We start from the raw sequence: 17,266 nt of genomic DNA on the forward strand, positions 1-17,266 counted from the left end.
GTTTTTTTTTTAATGATTTATTTGATTTTTATTTTTGGTCGCCGGTATCAGCTGCTTCCCACAATGATTTGGCTTTATACATTTATGCTAAATTATCAAATACATTTGTTTAAAAGATTTAAATTTAAAAGAAGATTTAAACAGAAATTTTTAGATTAAAAAACAATTTAAAAAAGTGTTGAAAGTGAAAAAAAAAGATTTGAAAAACTGAAAAAGTTTTGAAACAGAAATGTTGAGTTTTGAAACCTAAAAAATAATATTTGAAGCTGAAAATAGTTTATTTTGAAATAGCAAAAAGTTTGGAGCATTTTACTTTTTTTTTGTCAAAAAACAATAATTTTTCCAAATGTTTTTATTTGGGTTTCAAATATCTGTGGCCCTGATTTGGCTCCATAAATTTATGCAAAATTATCATCAGTAAATATCAAAATACATTTGTTCAAAGGATTAAACCAGAGATAAAGCTCTAAAATAAAAAGCTAAAACATCAACAAGCGATCTGCAGAAACGTTTCTTCTGGAAGTTTGTGTTTGGATCATCACGGATCCTCTCGACTCACCAGAACCACTTTATGAATCCATCGCAAACTGTGAGAATGTAGTTAAGACATTTGTGATCTCCTATCCTCATTTAAGAAAGCCAGAAGTTCATAAATATATTTATTTATTTGGTCATTGGATATTTTATGTCCTCATTTAAAAAAAAATCAATGTTTTGCCTCAGTTTTTTTTTTTTTGTTGCTTTATTTTTGGTCACCAATATTAGCTGCTTCCATGCTGATCAATCAAAAAAATGATCAAATGAACTTTAAACCCCCAGAAGACGATCATTCTTGGGTTGTGGAGAGGACTTGATCACAGAATCACTGATTTCCTCTGAACTTCATTCTCAGTCTGGTCTCAAAAAGCTCCTTCTGGAGCAGCTGCTTATTTCTCTATAGAAATCTATTAGAGCCAGAAGGTACTTCTGTTTGGAACTCTAGGGGGCGGAGTTACTCAGTCCAGTTCTCATATACAGTCACTGTGAATAAAAGACTTAAAAACATAGAAATTTCAAGCCTGAACTCTGGAACAGTAAAAGTTTCCTAAAGAAACTTGAGCCGGAGTGAAACGGGACGCTGTCCTGTGACCCGGACCCGTGACCCGTTCACATCCACCGCGGCTCAGACGCCAGGCTCGTCTCTTTAGGATCAGAAAGGTCATAAAGATCAGGAGTTTAAACGTGTCTTTCTGTCTCCAGATGCAGATTCTTTAGCTCACATGATTCCTGATGTTCTTAACAAAACAGAGAAAATCCAGTTTAGTTTTGCTGCTGCAAACGTAAAGAAACTCGGTGCAGAAGTTCATCATAAATCGTAACTGCTTCCATTTCAGGGAAGGTTTCATTAAAAACGTGAATTATTTAAGTTCCACATCCATAAGATGAAACTGTTTCCATCCGTAAACCACAAAGACTAGAATATTTATCTCTAACTGGGATTTTTTTCTGCATTTTCATCCATTTTTTTTCTTCATTTTCAGTTTTTACTTTCATTACTAAATGTTTGTTATATTTTGAATTCCAGAACAACTGGAGTCCATTTAGAGCAAAACCAGGAACCATGTTGGCCAAGAAGGTCCGGACAGAGTACATGAAGAAGTTCAGAGACCCCAAATGGGAGACCTTCTCCAAGTGTTACGAGGACTCCCTGAAGTACCGGCTGACCCGCAGGGTGATGGAGCATTCCCACAAGCCCTGGTTCTGGGAGGGCTGGGACAGCGGCTCCGACTCCAGCGGCTGGTCCACTCCCAAACTCACCCGGAACAGAGTGGCTCCGCTCTCTCTTCCTCCCCCTCCAGCATCCTCCTCGGAGGTCAAGCAGAGGCTCCTGGACCTGAAGCCGAAGGTTCGCTCCGAAGAGGAGGAGGAAACGGGAGAACGGGAGCCAGTGGAGGTCCAGGAAGGAGGTGAGGATCCTGAAGAGCGATTCTGACAGTGAAGCATCGGCGCCGTCAGAACTCTGAACCGTCTTGTTTTTAAAATGTTCTGATAACCAAGTAAACTCCTCCTCTTCCTGTCTGTTCATCCTCAGTCATCGTGGAGAACGGCGTGAACGGCGCCAGTGAGGCTTTGGAAACCGTGGCGCCGATCGCCAGCGGGCCTTCGGACGAGGCGGCAACAGACAACGGGCCGGCCGACTCGGCGTCCTCTGACGGAGAGCCGAGGAACCCGGCGCCACGGAGACGGCATCGGCGCCGGGTCCCTCGCTCTGAGCCAACGCAGCAGACCGGTTCCCATGACGACAAGCCAGCCGGCATCAAGAAACCCCGAGCCAAGAGCCAACCGCCGCTCAGCACCAAGGAGAGCCGGAGAGCGTCCAGCCGTCTGGACTGGAGCGAGAGGATGACGGAGGTGGAGAAGACGCTTTTACATTTGAACTGAATGAGATTTTTTCTTTTTTTAAATTTATTTCTCTTCTTGTGGTTTTCTAAGTTCTGACACAGGAAGTTAGAATAGTTTGAGCTTCCTGGCGTCACGGACCGCCGCTCTGCAGGCATCAATAATGAAGCGCCGGTGTGAGTTTCACCGTCTCTGGTTTCTCCTCGCAGAGCCGCACGTTCGACGCCTGCGCTCACACCCGCCGCGAGTCGGACAAGCGCGCCCCCAACCCGGACCGGCGCCGGGCCCGGTCGGCGGACCTGGAGAAGATGAGGCGGACGCAGCTGACGGCGGCGGACGACCGCTGGACGACGGAGTACATGCGCTGCTTCTCCGCCCGGGTCAGGTAGAGACGGATCCGCCCGGACTCCCGGAAACGGCCCGTTCTGACCCGGAAGCAGAGATCCGAAGCTGTTTTGAAGTGCGAGCGCCTCAGAGGAGCTCAGGAAGTGGGCGGAGATTCCAGTTTAAATCTAAACTCGGCAGATTCTTCACGTTTTATTCCTCCAAAGATTTAACAAAAATACTGTTGCAAAATGTCCAAAGCTTCAAATGTTTCAAATTCAAATATAAAAAAGGAGAGTTTTTATTTGTTTTAGCCTCTCAGTTCAGAGATTTAAAAATAAAAGTTCTGTCAGATGAAAATGAAACCACGTTAAAAACATTTGAACAGAAAAATTTGGTCAAAACGATTTGTTTGTAGAGACCTTTGGGATCCTTTTCAGGGTTTTTGATCAGATAAACACTTTATAATGTTTGTGATGTTGATCTGCATAATATTTAATGTTTATTGTAAACCTACTGCTTAAATTTGATAACTATTTTCACTGCAGCCTGAAGAATCTGTTTGTTAAACCTAAATTTTCTGAGTGAAAAACAGCAAGAATGAAGGGGATTCCGCGCCACCTAGTGGGCGAAGGTGGTAACGACATCTCTCTGAGGAAAACCTTTTAGTTTGAAATTAATTCATGAAGAAAAAGGAGGTAAAATAATTTACTTTAAAGATCCTTTCAGTCAAAACAAGAATTGTTTGTAGTTTCAACTTTAAAAATGTGAATTTTTGTCCACGTTTTGCTTCTGAAAACGTTCTAGAAACGTCCCAAATCTTCTGCTGGTCTTCACACTTCTATGCATCATCTTTCAGGATGTGCAGGTCGTCCTTCAGTCCTGATGCTCCGATCCCGTTTCCTCAGATTTTTACTTCAGTTTCTTCTGACTTCAGCTGAATGTTGGTGTTTTAGAAATCTTTTCTCACGTTATTTTGAAAAGCGAGCTCCGTCACTTCCTGAATGTACTTCAACCCTCAGCATGATAGAAATCACAGATGAGTTTTGTTTGGTTTTTGTTGTTTTACTGTCAACTTTGAAGCTTCTAAAGGCAGCTGAATGTTCGTGCAGCTCAGAGGACCAAACCAGACCGTTTTATTTCACCTTTACCAGCTCCACTTTCTGAGGGATTTTCACACCAAAAACCGATTTAAAGATTTATTATAAACTCAGACTAATTATTTAATATCACTTGAGACTGTTATTCATTTCGGAGTTTGGGTTTCGTGTTTTTATTATAAAGATGAATTCATACTTTGCTGCTTATAAACATTTTTAGCACTTGTTGTGGTTTATTTATGGGAACATGTAAATGTTAGGACTTTCTAGACTTGAACTGGATCATTCCTTCAACGTTTTGTGATTTCTTTTGAACATTTTCTTGTTCTCTTCTGGACTTTTGCTGCTGAGACTTCATGCTTCTCTTTTATAAATGTTTTATGAAGATTCAAACAAGCAGATAAAAACGTTTTAGGTTTCTAACTAATCTGATAAAGATGCAGAACTTTAGTTTCCTGAGGACTCGGCTTCTCGTTTGTTCCAGGATGTTTTTCCAGACTGTTTCAGTCTTTTTCCTCCAATCACAGTCGACGGCTTTAGGATCCTCCAGAACCTGGGGTCTGGGTTTGGACTCTGAGACGGGTGAAGATGTTCTGGATCACTAAGACGTGGTTTAGATTCAGTCAGGAGCCGAGTCACAGATTCTTCTGCTTGTTTGAGTGATGAAGGAGAGCTTCAGTTTCCCTCCATTGATCACATCTGTTGGGTCGTGGGGGGCTGTGGTGCAGCGGTTTGGTGTCGTGGTGAAGTGTTGGATTCCCGTGTTGGTTTGTGTTTGTAACTAAAGATTGTCTCACTGAGGGCTAACTTTCAAACGTTTCAAGTGTTGATAAAAAAACTTGCAGCGAATGTCGACGTACAGCAGAACCTCCAGAATCTCAACTTGCACTTTTTTCACCGTTTTTCTCTTCACACACTAAAACAAATTTAGTTCATGAACATTTTTTCTGTTTGTCTAAACATGAAAAACTAAAAAATGACTTTAAATGAACTTTATCAAGATTGTTTCTTTATAACTTGACGACAGATTTTCTGTTTTACTGCATTAAATGAGACTAAAATCTGATATAAATCAAAGAAATTATGAATATTTTATGATACTGAAAGAATCCAGAATTAGTTTTAACTTTCAATAAATGTACAGATGTCGATTAAAAAATGAAATATTTTGATGTAATGTTTAAAAAACACTCCATAAACCCCTCCTGCTTCCTGCTGGGCGGGGCTTGTGAATGATTGACAGGAGAACACCTGAATGTTGACAATCAGTTCAAACCGAAGAGAAACGTTTGTGGTCCTGAATCCTGTTGTCTCACTCATGTTTACACGGCTGAAGACATGTAAACAATGTTTGTTCTCAAGTGATGCTGTGAATAAATGATATAAAGAAAATCAAGTTTTCTTTATTTCATGTATCAGTAAAGTTTCTTGATGCTTTTAGTGAAGAAAAGCTTTAAAATTTGGATTTTCTCCCTTTGATCAAAATCCTTCATTTCCTCTCCAAATAAAGACGTTTCTGTTGATAAAAGTTCAAATCTGTTTATTTACAGGAAAAAAGTCTCTAAAGCTCATTAGAACTCATTTCTGAGAGCAAGTTGTTAATAATAAAAAATCTAAAACTTCCGATAAAATCTCATAAAAACAGGAAGTGTTTCCCGTCAGGAGGGCAGCCCAGCAGCCAGGATGCTGCCCAGAAGGGTGCGGTCCTTCAGAGCGTTCTCCACCTCCTTCTCCTCGATCTTCAGGAACACCTGAGGAACAGAAGACGCCGTCAGACCACAGCCTTTCAAAATAAAAGCTCTCCATTAAAGAAAAACGGACAAAAAGAGGAAAGTTCAACAGAAAGGGGCATTTTATGCCCCCCTCCCGCCCTGATCAGAGCTGCTCGAGAAATTCAATCAAAAACTCTTTTCTGCTGGAGTTATCTCCATGGTAACCATTTTATGTTTTGGTCACTTTTTTTTTCCAGATGGAATTTTTCCTTTTTACATGATTAACCTTTCAGAATAAAATGTTCTGAAGCAACAGTTGGAAATAAAACAGTCAATGAGATTAAATAAACTTCCCGTTCAACAGTTAAATTGTTTCTGGAGAGTTTTTGAGTTTTCTGGTTTGATCAGAACCTCTGAGCAGACCTTAGAAACCTTCTGGTTCCTCCTACCTTAGTGAGACGAGCCTCTTTGGCCTTCTTCAGGCCGAAGATTCCTCGGCTCTCCAGCAGACTGCAGAGCGACAGACACTCGCCCTGCCCGGCGCCGCTCACCTGCCTCTGAGCGCACAGCCGGCTGTACACCTCGTGGAGCTGAAACCAACCGGCCCGGTTACACTCGTGCGTAGATGCTGCGGTTCTGCGGTTCCGGCGGACTCTCACCTTTCCCAGGCTGATCTCTTTGCTCTTCCCGCTCCGGATGAGCAGCAGGAGGCAGCAGACCAGCAGCTTCTGCTGCAGCGGGAAGTTCTCCCCGTCCGAGCTCTGGGCCGCCATGCGCTCGCCGTAAACCTCCGACAGAACCCGGGCCACCTGGGGGAGGCCGACCCGAGAGGCTGCACGGGACAGACGGAGGTTCAGTCTCAGTTTGGAACAGACATCTTCTGTAGCTTCAGGTGTTTGCTCACCTGGACTTTCCTCTTTGGACTCCAGTTTCTTCTTCCTCTGGTCCGATTCGACCATCTCCACCGCCCTCCTGAAACCAGAACAAACTGAAGATCCGGTCCCAGGACGCTCCTCGCCACATGAACGAACCACCTCACATACCTGCAGATGTCTAGAGCTTTCCTGGCGTCTCCCGACACAGCCGACACTTTTCTGGCACAGAACTGAACCGCAGACGCGTCCAGAACCGCTTCAGCCGACACCTGGGAGAACGGATGCAACTTAACCCGACTCAGTCCACGAACCACATTCTGAAAACCCGACGAACCCAAACCGCTCTCACCTGCGCCAGCCTGTCCTTCACGATGGCCGTCAGCTCGTCCCGGCTGTAGGGAGCGAAGTGCAGCAGCAGGGGGCGACAGAGGACACGGGCCTGCAGCCGCGGCAGGATGCGGTCCGTCAGGTCCAGAGCGTTGGCGATGCCTGAACACAGGAAGAGAACCAGCTCTCAGTCCGGAACCAAAACCCAAATGAAGGAAAAGTAAAAACGAGGACTGTGAGAGTTAACGCGCGACTGATAAAACCTATCTACGTATTACTATGTATTAACGGCCTCAAGCGTCCGGCTGTGAAGCTGTGAGATCAGCGTAATAAATATAAACTTAAACCACGTTACATTCTGTGGCTATGGGGGCGGGGCCTAACGGAGGAGTCTGCTATTAGAAATCCAACGAGGAAATCATTATTTTATTTTGGGATGGACTTTCCACAATGACAAGCATCAGTGTTGTCTAAAAATGTAGGAAGCTCTGCAGTTCTCTACGAAAGTCCCGCCCACCGACGTCGCGGGCGGCGAGCAGCTCAGAATGGACAGACACAACGCCACGGCGTACATTCCAGCCAAGCAGAACTAAAATCCAGCTGGATCAAACTTTTTTTTCACAAACATAATAAGGAAAATGTATAAGAAAGAAAAGCTGGAAAAAAAATAAATTCTAGGAAAGTGTCAAATAAACAGCAGTGAGAAATTCTTATTTTCTGGGCTGCCTGGTGTGACTTTAGTCTGGATTTTTCGGTATTCTTATTCAAAAACATGTAGATTCATTTGTTCACTGATGTTATTCTTGTTGTTTTTATAAAATTACACCTAAAACTTTTATTCTGTGTTGTAAAAAGTTTGTTAAACATTTTGGGGATTTAAAGATAAATTAATTAAATTTTTTCAGATGGAATTTTCAATATTTACATGATTTTATGTCTAGTACGTGAATAAAATAGGTAAAAATGACAAAATAAAGGTAGTGTCACATATTAGAGGTTGAGCTGATTAAAATTATACCAAATAAGCAGCATGTCATCTTTCAAATTGAAAATACGGAAAAATACAAAAGTCAACAAAAACTGAGTTTTAGACCCTTAAATGGTTAAAAATTAACGATCTAAATGTACATTTAGCGTGTATTTTCATATTGTGATTATTTGCAGATAATAAGTCGCTGGTAAATATTTGAACAATTGCGATTAAGTTTTTCCAGATTTGCGGTTAATTAGTTAATTTTTTTAATCAATTCCCGGCCCTAAAAAACGATAAAAACGGATTTGGGGTTTACCGATGAGGCAGAGGCGGGACTTGGGCAGGAACGGCCACTCAAAGATGGTGTAGAGGACGTCCTGAGCTTTGCTGTCCAGCTGGTCCATCTCGTCCAGAACCAGCAGCCTGAGGAGAACATGGATCAGTGAGGGGGGAGGCCGATGGGGCGAGCACAGACACGTCAGTCAGACCCGGTTCACTCACACTGTGGGTCCAGAACCCGTCAGGAACCTCTGCAGGCCGCTCTGCCCGCCGGACGCCTGCAGCTTGCTGGCCAGCAGCGGGAAGATGGCATGGGAGCTCCTCAGACTCATGCAGTTCACCATCACCGTCTGCACGCCGGACAGCTCGCCCTGCAAACGCACAGGATGAAACCCCAGCGGTTCTTGGACCAGAAGGAGGCGGACCTCGGCACTCACCTTCATCTCCTGCAGGACGCAGTTCAGGCACGCCGTCTTGCCGGTTCCTGGAGCTCCTGAGATGTAGAGGCTGCCGGGTCGGCTCTGCAGAACTTTCTCCTGCAGGAAGCGGCGGATGGACGCCTGCTCGGCCTCGCGGGACAGCAGGCGCTCTGGGATGGCGGTGTGGAGAGCTCGCTTCACGCTCTGGAGCCTGGAGTCTGAGGAGGAGGAGCGATTCAGTCTCACGGATGATTCTGGTCATCTGGAGGACTTCTGATCTACTCACTCTCTGCAAACAGCCGAGCAACCGGCGGCCGCCTCTCCCTGTGCTGCTGGACGGGACTTCCTGTGGGCGTTTCCTGTCGCCGTGGCTGTCGTGGCGGGGAGGGGAGGAGCTGTCTGCGGGCTGAGACAGGACAGTTTTCGTCGTAGCCCAGTTTTCTTGGAGACGGTCTGCTCTGCTTCGGAGGAGACGCCAACAGGTCGGAGTCGAGGTTGCAGCCGTTCTCGTGACCTTTGAGAGGAAAACAGAACGTCACTCTGATGAAAACGTCTGCGGAGGTAAAAACGCTCACATCACAACTCGGATCTCACCTGTTCGTTTCCGTGGACTGAGCGGCAGCCGGGTCTGGAGCGGCGGCGAGGAGGGCGGAGTCGGGGGCCGTCGGGGTGACAGCAGAGGCTGGACGCTGCACTGCTGGTTCTGCTTTGGGGAGAAGGCGGGGAGGCGTCGGGGGGACAGAGCAGGGGCGGCGGGCCTTCGGGGTGACATGTGACTCGGGGTGATTGACTCGGGTTCGGATGGAGAGGCGAGCTGAGTCTTCTGGGACGTCCTGCAGGATTTACGGCGAGGGAACTGCAGCGTGGGCTGAGCGGCACCCTGAGAGCGAGTGCTCGGCATGGTTACTCTGTGGAGAAAAACACAAAAAGAAGGTGAGAATCAGGTAAATAAACTAGTTTATCTCGTGACCTTTGACCCACAAATCCCCCACTTAGGGGTAAACATGGCTGACAGTCATCTAAACAAAGAGGTGAGTCCCTCTGAGGTCATCCTCCTTTATATGGGAGTTTAAATTAAGTTGATAAGTAAACTATTCATTCAATCTCATCTTTACCTGATAAATGTTTAAATTTAACCAATAAAAACGAAGATCTATGAAGGAAACAGAAACTCATCTCCTAGTTAATGGCGCCAAAATGCTGGTTAGTGAATCAAACCGTGAATTCGGAACATTCCCGCCAATGTTGATTTAAGTAAAACATAAAAAACAATAATATGAAACATTTATATTCATGCTTTCGAGAGTTGAGAGACAAATTTAGACGAAATCAACCAAACAGCGCTCTGTTGTCGTAAATAGACCCTCGGACTTATCTCCCAAACAAGCCTCGATAGGATCGACTTTAGTTTAAAACTTTCCACCGAACAGATTCGAACAAACGTACCTTTCTGGAGGCCAAAAGAAACCCTCTAAAGGTGCAGAGAACCGTCCTTCAGGATCAGGTTAGACCCGGTTCCAGAGTCCGTCCGAGCAGCTGAACTCAGACCAAACTAGCGCCAAAATTTCCTCCGCGGCTCCTCCTCTGCTCGCCGGGTTTCCCGCTGCTGCTCTCTGATTGGTCAGCATGGCAGCAGCCGCGAAGCTCATTGGTTACCCAGCCGGATGTTGCGTCACCGCCTGCCTGCGCGGACATGAGGCGGTGGCGGGAATTTCAACAGAACTGTGTTTGGCGGAAGCTTGTTTTGCCGGGAATTCAGAGATGTTTGTGCTTGTTTACCATAAAAATTATGTTTAAATTATCTTAATTACTTTATATGACTAAACAACGACAGTAAAATGAACGAAACTATGAACTTGTTTTTATTTCTTCGTTGTGCTCATTATCATAAACCTTATAATATATATAAAAATCTAATGTGAGATTAAACTTTTTTGGACTTGTTTTTTATGGAAAGAGGCGCTAACTAGTAAAAAAAAATAACCAGAATAAATTATTTGTGTGATCAAAGAGCTTATTAAATCATTTTGTTTTAAATTTATCATCAGAAAATGTATTTAAGATCCACTGAGACACAGTCAACAGATTCTATAATATTAATGTTTCCTCCTCGACGTCAGTTTGTTCTAAACACACTGACGTTCATGTTTATGAAAATGGTTCTGAACAGCTGATGAATATTTCTCCTGAAACTTTCAGAACTGAAAGATTTTACAGTACTTTTACAGACTTTGATTCAAACATGTTTTGAGCTGAAATCTGCAGCATTTGTGACTTTTATGTTTCATATTTTATACCTTTGTTGTATTCCTGCGTTCATCTTGTCTTTGGTTCCAGACACTTTCGTCTGAGCTGCATGAAGATGTTCACTTCCTGGATTCTTAAAGGTTAGTAAATTCATTTTCCTTGAACGTTTGATGATGTTTCTTCTCGTAACTATCAGACAAATCGACCTGCTGATGTAGAAAAGAATCAACTGCTGGAGTTTTATGTAAGGAGAAAAAAAACTCAACATTTTTCTGTTTTCTTAAATACTTTATTTAGCTCACTGATTCAAATGACAGAAATTAAATCAAATGTAAACAGTGAATGCAACTAAACAAAATGCAAAGAAAAACAGATTTTTTTTTTTAAATATTACAAAGTTCCCAATTTCTTCATCTTCACTAAAAACATTGTTTTCTTCAAAAAATTAATGTTTGTTTGGGTTCAGTCACGAGTGAGCCTGAAACAAACGGCCCACTGCATCAAAGTGTTGTTTGTGGGATTTTTCTGATAATTTTTTAAATAAATGTCCTCCAGTAAGTCAAAAAATAGCTTTGAGTATTCCTTTAATAAAACCAGGAGCATCACAAAATGACAGTGAAAAAGTTCATATTTGTATAGAAAACACTCTGGACAGGTAACAAGCTCCTTGATCTGCTCCATTCTGATGACAAATTACAAATACATCCATGAACGTCTTTGTTTTCTTCATCTGCTCTGCAGAAACTGTTCAAGAAAACAACAATTTAAAAAAAAAATATTGGCTAAAAACTGCATAATTATGAGTAAAAGACAAGTGGGAACGCTTTGAAAATAAATCAAAATACAATTGGAGGTTTAGAAATCTAAAGACAGTGATTTTAAGCTTGTAAAATTTCATTCCTTGAAGTCCAACAGTAAAAGATCTGGACCACATTCCCTTCCATTGGACCGTCGTTTTTGGGGGCTAATGTGAAAACTGTCCCCCAAAACCCCAACAAAAAGAACAGAATCCCCCATTATTTACAGGGTTTTGGTCTTCTTCAATTGCATAAATCTCTGACTTCATGAGATCAAATCGATGAATTTGAGGAGCTGTAAAGTTCTAAGAACCAAATCTACATTTGAATGTTTGGTATAAATCCAGTTTCCTACACAGATTTAAAAACAGGATCAGCTGTTGATCACAGATGGAAATGAAACAACAGAGACAAATCTGATTTCTTTGGATTCCTAAAAAAAAAAAATCAGAGAAATAAAAATGATAAAATGATCAAAAGTCAAAGGTGACAACACAAAGCCTTGAGGCACTCCTAGTGGTTTTTACAGTGATCATGGACAGTTTAAAACGTCTCAGTAAAAACCGTTTCAGACAAAAGTTTCACAGACGGTAGAAAAAGAGAAAAGTTGATTTAAATCTGGTGCTTCAGTTAAACGACTTGTGGAGGCTCAGAACACTTTAGTCACATTCACACACCGGAGTCCCGGTTTAATACTTTCAGTTTGGACTCCTGCCTCGAAGACCAACAGCTGAACAGAACTTCAGCGGTCCGGTTCCAGCAGCAGAGGATCACTGCCAGTTTGTTTTTCACTTATCTGAAGTTGGAGTGACTGAGAACTCCAGAACACCTCAGTCATTTAATTTAGAAATATTTGGAATCAAATTAAAAAAAAAATGTTTTCAAAAACATGAAACCATTTTTCTGTCTCCTCAAAGCGTTTGGGTTCAGAGCTTCAGATCATCTCATTGGACCGTCTTTTCTCTCCATCCTTTGGGCTCCAGGCTGTGAAAACATGAACAATCGTGAATATTTACTGACCATTTTCAGAAGTTCTAACTAAGGCTGCCACATCAGTCGACCGACTGACGATTAACTGACTTAGAATAGTCGATTAGTCGTTACTTTATATTCTAAGGAGTCAGAGTGTAGTAAAGTTGAACAAAGTTATGAGTCTTCAGCACCAAAAAAATATATTAAATATATATTTGAGTCAGTGAGACCAAAACTTCATCCTTAGTGAAAAATACTTCTTTTGATTCCTCATTAGATTGTGTGATTGCTTACTAAGCATTCACACTGTAGTGATGCTCCTTTCCATACGTTCTTCAGCACATAAAAACTCAATCACACTTTCAGCGATTTTAGCGATCTTGGTATCAAAACGTTCATCTCATTCAGGACATCACTGCTTGTATTTTTGGTATTCATAAACTTAATAGTTTTTGAATTATTGAGCTAAATATGCCGTACAGGAAACAAATGAGAAAGTCTTCAAATTTCAGAATTTCAAGCAGATTATCAACAAGTCTTAAATATATTCATGAGCTGTGTTTTATTCATTTAGACCAATTTTAAAAACATTTGGAGTTTAGCTAATATTTTAGCAACATGCTAACATTTTTGACTAATTTAGTTTACGGAGGAATTTTAGGCTATTTTAGAGTTTACCTAGTTTTTTAGGAATTTGCTAGCTTTTTTGGTTAATTTGTCATCTATGAAGGTTTTTAGGTTAATTTAAAGTTTAGTTCATGTTTAAGCAACACACTTAATATTTTAGCAAGATTGTCATGTATTAGAGATTTTTAAGCAATTTTACTAGAAAATTTGGTCTCAGCGCTCTTTCACAGTTCTTTAACAACATTTCTTTAACATTTTTCAAAATACTTTTGCATTTTCAGGAATTAAAGTAAATTGTGTCGCCACTTTCAGCGGCTACTTTCAGCAAAAAGCATTCACATTAGCATTATCACGGCAACTTTTCTAGTTTAATCTTGTTTGAATCCCAGAACCCGACGAAGGAAAGAGGCTGATTCATTAAAAGTTGATAAACTATCATCTTTATTGTCTTTATTTTTAGTTACTTTAAAGCTAACAACGGTTAAGTCGTGTACTTCACATCCGACCCGATTAGTCGACTGTTAAAATAATATTTTGTAGCAGCACTGCTTCTAACACAAGCTTCATCTCCAGGACTAAACTACAGCTGTGACTCACGTCTGGTTTTCAGCAGAACGCCGGCGATGATGACGGCGGCGCCCACAGGGATGACTGAATACCAACCTGGAAAGAGAAAATCAGAAAATTCAAACTTCTTCTGAGATGTTTTGATAGCAGAAGGTTCAGTTTTACTGTAAGCAGTCTCACCTTTTCCCTTCGTTCCCTCTTGAGTCGTGGTGTTGAAACCGTTTCCATCCGTCTTCTTCATCTCAGCCTCTTTCACTGTTTTCCAGGAGAAAATAAAACAACTTGTTTGTCAAAAATCATTCTTTTGGTCTTTTCCTGCAAACGGATGCAGAAGGATGAAGGTTCTGGATGACTCACCATCCCGGACCACACTGAGAGACATGTTCAGTTTGGGGATCGTCAACAGGTACTCGCCGCTGTCCGACAGGTTCACGCCGCGGATCTCCAGATGCACGACTCCTTCTCTCAGATAGGTGACGTTCAGGTAAACCCGGCCCTTGTACGAGTCCGCCTGCGGCTCGAAGTTCTCCACCCCTCCTCGGCGGGAGTAGACGTGCGGGTTGGAGTCGGTGTAGTTCATGTCGATTCTCCGGCCGTCGAAGGTTTCATTCTCCAGGTTGATGCCAAAGTCATACTGCAGGACAGCCGTTCCCCCCACCTGCACGTGGATGACAGGACCTGCAGCGCCAAGATTTCCTGCTGTGGACACAGATTATTCCAGATTACTACAACCACCCTGAAGAAACTGGACTGTGGAGGTTCTGGACTCAGTTCTGGTGTACCAGGACACAGACTTTTGGTTTCATGGAAACTTTTATAGTTAATAGCATTGATGTCACTGATCTTTAATGCATTAAAGCTGAAAAGGTACAGATGAAGAATTATTGCTGCTTTAAATGACAGCGCCATTTTGACAAACCGGACCGAACCGGGTCAAATCAAAGGACAGTGATGACCCAAACAGACCATGAAGACCTCACACACGATGTAGTGACAAACGGAGCTTTAGATAACTGCATTTATTCCGCAGAGTTTCATCATTTTCATGGAGTTTTCGTCGAGTAAACTTTGATAGAAAAAAGGGGCGGAGCGACACGGCGCGGGGGTTCCTTACTGACAATATGTGACAATACAACGAAAACCACGAGCTGACGGGCGAAAACTTACCAACAAAAGAACATGAAATCATCATTACGCCCCAAAAAAGCAAACCCATACTTCAAAAAATATGAAACTAGTCCGGAAAGAACCTGCTACCGGCGTCCGCGGTGCTTGTTGGCGCGGCTGGAAAAGTGTATTGGATTCCTCGCGGGTTCAACTCTCGCGCTACTCTCGACGTCACATCCCGAAGATCCCGGTCATTTTGAGTTATTCTAGAAGCTTCGACTCAGCAAAAGTCACATTTGGTGAAAACGTTTTACCAAACGCTCGGAAGTTCATAAAAACGATTAAAACTTTGAAAAGTGTGTGCCTAAAACCAGGAAGCGACGAGTCTCTTTTGGGAAAAGTGTTGCGTTTCCCATGCAAAGCCTCGCGAGAGTTTGCGAGAACAGCCGTGAAAACATAAACACAAACAGCGTGAAGATGCTGGATAACCAGCGTCAGTATGGAATATTCATGAAACGAATTCATGTTACGTTTAGAATCAATGGAGCTCCTTAAGAAACCAAGAATAAAAACAATGTATAATAAACTTAAAAATATATAATTAAAATAAATAATAAACTAAAATCTTCTTCTGTGTATCTGTAGTTTGTATATTTTTTATTGCTTATCCCACTTTGCTCACATCTGTTTTATTAATATCATTTTTTAATTTAATTATTTTGATTTTTGTTTAATGCTGCACTTGTCCCCTCTGATTGTCTTGTCTGTTCTATAATTTAAGCGATGTTTTGTTCTGTAGTGTGTAGCTGTTAAAAGATCAGGAATAAAATGACTAGTGGTTAAAAAAAGAAAACAAAGATCAACAAGAATATAAAACAAACTGGGCTTTTCTTTCTCTCTTTTTTCTCTTTTTGTTGTCAAAGACTTGCCTAATATAAAGAAAAAAGTACTTTAGAGAAATTTACGTTTTACATGAGTGGATTAAAGATGAATCACGTCACACAGATCCACATGACTGAATTCATTTTAGGTAAAAATTGTTTAGTGAAGTACAAGTTAAAATTGTACTATTTTTTATCTGTGTGCCAACATATTTCAGTCTAAACATTAGAACCATAATTAATAGTCCAGTTTGCTAAAGCATCAATTTAGGTATTTATTCAATAAAAATAAATAGAAAAAAGAATTAACAAAAGACTGAAAATGTTTAATAATTAGACAAATAGATATTATCACAACACACATAAACACACTTATAAACTGTATCAGCATTTTGGATTTAAATATGATTCCACACCAATTTATTTTAATTCTATTTCTTTTTTTATTTCAGCATCTAAAGTTTCCAGAATGTACACATTAACTTCTATTTTCTAAATAAGAAAATTTGTTAAAGTTTTACTTTTTACTTGAGTAGCTCAAACATTTACATTATTAACTAACCATCCATCCATCTTCTTGACCGCTTTGTCCCTTTCGGGGTCGCGGGGGTGCCGGAGCCTATCCCGGCTACTGAAGGGCGAAGGCGGGGTACACCCTGGACAGGTCGCCAGTCTGTCGCAGGGCCTCAATCACACACCCATTCACTCTCACAGTCACACCTAGGGGCAATTTAGAGTCACCAATTAACCTATGAGGCATGTTTTTGGACGGTGGGAGGAAGCCGGAGTCCCCGGTGAGAACCCACGCATGCACGGGGAGAACATGCAAACTCCACACAGAAAGGTCCCAGCCGGGATTCGAACCGGGGCCTTCTCGCTGTGAGGCGAGAGCGCTAACCACTTGCGCCACCGTGCAGCCCTATTAACTAACTATCAGAGAAAATGCATTTTTAAATCAATAAAAGTAGAATTCCCAAAGCCCCGCACTTCACATAAAAAAACCCCAAATGTCCTCTGGAGAAACCGAAAGAATTTCCTGTAGTGGTTGGAAGAATTTCGGATTCATAAACCCTGGATGTCCTTGTCAAAGAGTTTCCTCCTAACAACCAGCTGAGGAAATAGACTCCAAAAAACAAAGAAAGAAAACAAAACTAGAGAAATGGCGCCATCTTCTGGACAATGTCCGCAACTACAGTTTGAGTCTGTGGCACTCCTTCATTCATTCATTCATTCATTCGAATACTTTATTAAACTTTGTTTTAAGCGTGTTTCACAGCATCACCGATAATATATTGATTCCCAGGTAAAATCATTTTTTCCCTGTAATCAAGGATTATAATTCAGTCTGTAAATACTTTTATTTTATTGTTTTCATTTTCTGTAATTGTAATTTTAAGAAAAATATCAAAATCTAAGAATGCGAAGATGGAAAAAAATGAACAACAAAGAGCATCCTGCAGACCAGCTTCTTTCGGGGACCAGGTGGTCACCGCGGGGTTAAGTGGCGGGGTGTCCCCGGTCGGATGACCAGACTATCACAGGACAACAACACACAAGTCGTTTCTTAAAACCTTCAAAAAATACTATTACGCTTTAAAATAATGAGTATTATTATTTTATTTTACCTTGTATGAGTTTCTTCTCTCGGTACTCCTCATGATGAAGTATGTCGGACCCTCG

The 17,266-nt window shown here is 41.7% G+C and overlaps 2 protein-coding genes across 3 annotated transcripts in view; one reads left to right on the plus strand and one right to left on the minus strand.

Moving 5' to 3' along the window:
- Positions 1-5,199, plus strand: part of ccsapa (centriole, cilia and spindle-associated protein a) — a 6,405-nt gene extending 1,206 nt beyond the window's left edge. The window contains exons 2-4 of the mRNA XM_024260676.2: positions 1,565-1,946; positions 2,072-2,391; positions 2,589-5,199. Coding sequence (XP_024116444.1) covers positions 1,601-1,946; positions 2,072-2,391; positions 2,589-2,768 — 846 coding nt within the window. The 5' untranslated portion in view covers positions 1,565-1,600 and the 3' untranslated portion in view covers positions 2,769-5,199. The remainder of the gene's footprint in view (positions 1-1,564; positions 1,947-2,071; positions 2,392-2,588) is intronic.
- Positions 5,200-5,328: 129 nt separating this feature from the next.
- cdc6 (cell division cycle 6 homolog (S. cerevisiae)) lies at positions 5,329-9,989 on the minus strand. Of its 2 annotated transcripts, XM_024260675.2 has the most exons (12): positions 9,835-9,988; positions 8,983-9,296; positions 8,675-8,902; positions 8,407-8,606; positions 8,192-8,340; positions 8,007-8,113; positions 6,740-6,879; positions 6,559-6,659; positions 6,420-6,487; positions 6,175-6,347; positions 5,965-6,105; positions 5,329-5,554 (listed from the first exon to the last, which is right to left on the minus strand). In XM_024260675.2, exons 2-12 carry the CDS (start codon positions 9,287-9,289, stop codon positions 5,462-5,464), a joined length of 1,707 nt encoding a protein of 568 aa, XP_024116443.1. In that variant the 5' UTR covers positions 9,290-9,296; positions 9,835-9,988; the 3' UTR covers positions 5,329-5,461. The 2 variants fall into 2 exon arrangements, with proteins under 2 accessions (XP_024116443.1, XP_024116442.1); XM_024260674.2 differs by having other exon boundaries at positions 6,175-6,487; positions 9,835-9,989.
- Positions 9,990-17,266: the final 7,277 nt, after the last annotated feature.

Source organism: Oryzias melastigma, unplaced genomic scaffold (genome assembly GCF_002922805.2).
Source record: "Oryzias melastigma strain HK-1 unplaced genomic scaffold, ASM292280v2 sc00204, whole genome shotgun sequence".
NCBI classification, from domain to species: Eukaryota; Metazoa; Chordata; class Actinopteri; order Beloniformes; family Adrianichthyidae; genus Oryzias; species Oryzias melastigma.

Bases quoted from the DNA above. Each gene is read 5' to 3' on its own strand.
- cdc6 (XM_024260674.2), bottom strand. From the start codon at position 9,289: ATGCCGAGCACTCGCTCTCAGGGTGCCGCTCAGCCCACGCTGCAGTTC. The intron at 8,903-8,982 runs GTGAGATCCGAG...TTCCTCTCAAAG, and splicing joins CAGTCCACGGAAACGAACAG to GTCACGAGAACGGCTGCAAC. The intron at 6,106-6,174 runs GTGAGAGTCCGC...GGTTGGTTTCAG, and splicing joins AAGAGATCAGCCTGGGAAAG to CTCCACGAGGTGTACAGCCG.